Source organism: Antennarius striatus, chromosome 11, assembly GCF_040054535.1.
Source record: "Antennarius striatus isolate MH-2024 chromosome 11, ASM4005453v1, whole genome shotgun sequence".
Classification (NCBI taxonomy): domain Eukaryota; kingdom Metazoa; phylum Chordata; class Actinopteri; order Lophiiformes; family Antennariidae; genus Antennarius; species Antennarius striatus.
In genome coordinates, this window is record NC_090786.1 from 20,915,001 (window position 1) to 20,917,529 (window position 2,529).

The 2,529-nt window shown below is 45.0% G+C and overlaps 1 protein-coding gene across 10 annotated transcripts in view; it reads left to right on the plus strand.

The window, feature by feature from the left end:
* The window catches only part of sanbr (SANT and BTB domain regulator of CSR), an 11,852-nt gene extending 9,571 nt beyond the window's left edge, over positions 1-2,281 (plus strand). For 6 of the 10 annotated variants that reach the window (XR_011037337.1, XR_011037335.1, XR_011037336.1 and 3 more), the window contains 2 exons: positions 312-832; positions 917-2,281. Coding sequence is in view for 1 of the 10 variants with exons in the window: in XM_068327706.1 (XP_068183807.1) it covers positions 312-400; positions 750-832; positions 917-953 (209 nt within the window). In the remaining 9 variants the exon portion in view is untranslated. Of the gene's footprint in view, positions 85-311; positions 833-916 lie in introns of those variants that run through there. The other 4 variants (XR_011037341.1, XR_011037340.1, XM_068327706.1 and 1 more) reach the window with 4 other exon arrangements.
* The last annotated feature ends 248 nt before the right edge of the window (positions 2,282-2,529 follow it).

The window sequence follows — 2,529 nt, forward strand, 5'->3', positions numbered from 1 at the left end:
TAAGGAAGTGATCTTTAACGTCAGCTGAAGGGACCGCCTGACCGCTGAATGAACACGTCATCAGCATTAAACAAGAAATTAATGGTAAAAAGATGTGTGTTTATATAATATAATATTTGAGTTATTCTGGAATACACCAGGAAGTAAAACTGATCCCAGAAGCCTTCATGTGTGAAGCTGCTTTAGTTTATGGACTGCTTTGACTCTGAAACGGTGATTTAGTGACACGACGTCACTGTTTTTTCATGTTTTATTTTTGTGTGTTAGTTTTTTCTTGGGGTTTTCAAACCGTTTTTGTTTTAATCCACCAGACCAGCATCGCATGATGGAGATCGTTGGTCTTCTGAACAGGATGAGGTTTGGAGACCAGGAGCAGAGCAAATCCAAGGATACTAAAGAGGCAGATACACACACACACACACACACACACACACACGGCTTCACCTCATCCTGGATTTTTAGTAGGAAGTCACATGACACCATACGCACATGCTATTGGCTGACAGCGTCTGCATGTGCGCTGCGTTCTGAGACTGACGGTTCCTCCTGCGACTTTTCTTCAATACATAAGTGTTTTAAACAGTCTGGGAATGTGGGAAAAGGTGATACAGATAGAAGGGGGTTTAACATCAGTATGGGGAGGGTTCATAAATGTTTAAATGAGCGTAAATAATAAAATAAATAGTTTGTTGCTCCATCACAGAATTCTTGGTTTCTCACAGGTCTTGTGTTTTCTGTTTTCTCTTCAGCTCACAGGTGGAATTTACTCCAGACTGGAAGCACAGTTTAAAAGTTCCTCCCAATCTAGGCAGAATTCAGAGAAGACACTCAGGTAGTTTTTACACACACACACACACACACACACACCTTCATAACCGTTTCGGTTACAGCCTATCTGTTCTCATTGGTTTTGTAGAGCTAAAGTTCGCTGTGCTCAGAACCGGACCACATGAGGGGTTCGTTGGTGGAGACCCCTGAGCATCTAGGAGGTCCTTCTGTGAGCTCAGGTGATTGGTTCACCAGCTGCCTCCTCCCCCAGCAGCTCTCTGTCCTGGATCAACACAAATCATCGGTTGTCTCTGTGATCAGGAAACGAGAACTGTTCAAAACCATCCGATCAGGTGACACGTCTGAGACCAGCAGGTCCGGTTTGGATCTGGTCTCTTTGTGTCCATTAGAACTGGAACAGAAAAACAAAACCACACTGGGGCATTAAAGCGTGTGATCAGCCCACCCTCGTGTTCCTCTTTATGCACTTCCTGTTCCTGTCCACTGGGTGGCAGCATATCCTCTGACCACATCCTGTCAGCTCTACTCCAGCTTCCTGCCCAGTGATATGAGGAAAATAGAGCTTTAATTAGGGGGGGTGTCTTTTCTTGATGCTGGTAGAGGGTTGTCTACCCAAGCTGTGGGTGCCCCCCCCCAGCTCCTCCAGGCTTACTCATGGGGATATTAATAACCCCCCCATGAGGATGGGTGCTTGGTGGGCATTTTGTGTTTTGGCTATGTAGCAGGTTGATGCATCTACTCCTTGGCAGCAGATGCTGAGGATATCTGTGTGGGGGGGTCCAGTTACAAGACCTGGTGATTCACCAGTTATTTCAACTTTTAGTGTCAGGTCACCACCGTAACCTCTACTGTCAGACCAGTATGCTAACTGGGAGGAGCACCGGGGTCAGCTGGGAGCTCTGTGTCCAGAGACGTCTGTACCAAGACTGCTGCATGCCGCTAACCGGAAGACAGATGACTCGTCCTCGTCCTCATCCTCGTCCTCATGGTCCTTTGGTTTCAGAATCACGTCACCGTAAGGACCTGAGAACTGTTTGCACAGAGAGTTATTGATCTTCAGTCATTGATCATCAGTGGTTTTCAGTCCCAGCGTTGGACCAGGAAATGTTTTCTGCCTGTTCACGAAGCGATGAGGCGTCCAGAAGCCTCTCATTACCGTATTTACATGTCTTGACTCTTTATGGTCGATTATGAGTAACTGGTGTGAAACTATATTTGAAAAGTGCCATACATAAGTTTGTTGTTCTCAGCAGTGCATAGCTCCTATGAGGTTTAAATGAAAGAGGAAACAATGACACCGTAGTGATTAGGATCGTTCCTTACATTAAAATGTTCCAATGAAATGTACTTTGACTATTAAATTGACATGAATGCTGTTATGAGACAATAAGTACAAGGAGCTTCTATTGATTTATTACATCTACTCTATTTATGCCTTTTGATCATGAGACACCAGAAAAAGCATCCAAATAAATAACTGCTTGAAATATTACCACTTCTTGTCCATTTATTAGAACGAACCGTCCAGGTTTGATGAGGCCAACAGGACAACATCGTCTGCAAAAAGCAGAGATGGAATCCTTTTTGGGTCCCCAAACCGGCCCCTCTCCGGATCCTGGCTGCGCATCGAAATTCTGTCCATAAGAGGTGGTCCCCCCCTTTTTGAAAAGAGGCTAGTATTTGTGTCTTAAACCGGAGAACTTGGCGTTTAGGAAAGAAGAAATGTGAGCCAAGTTAGGC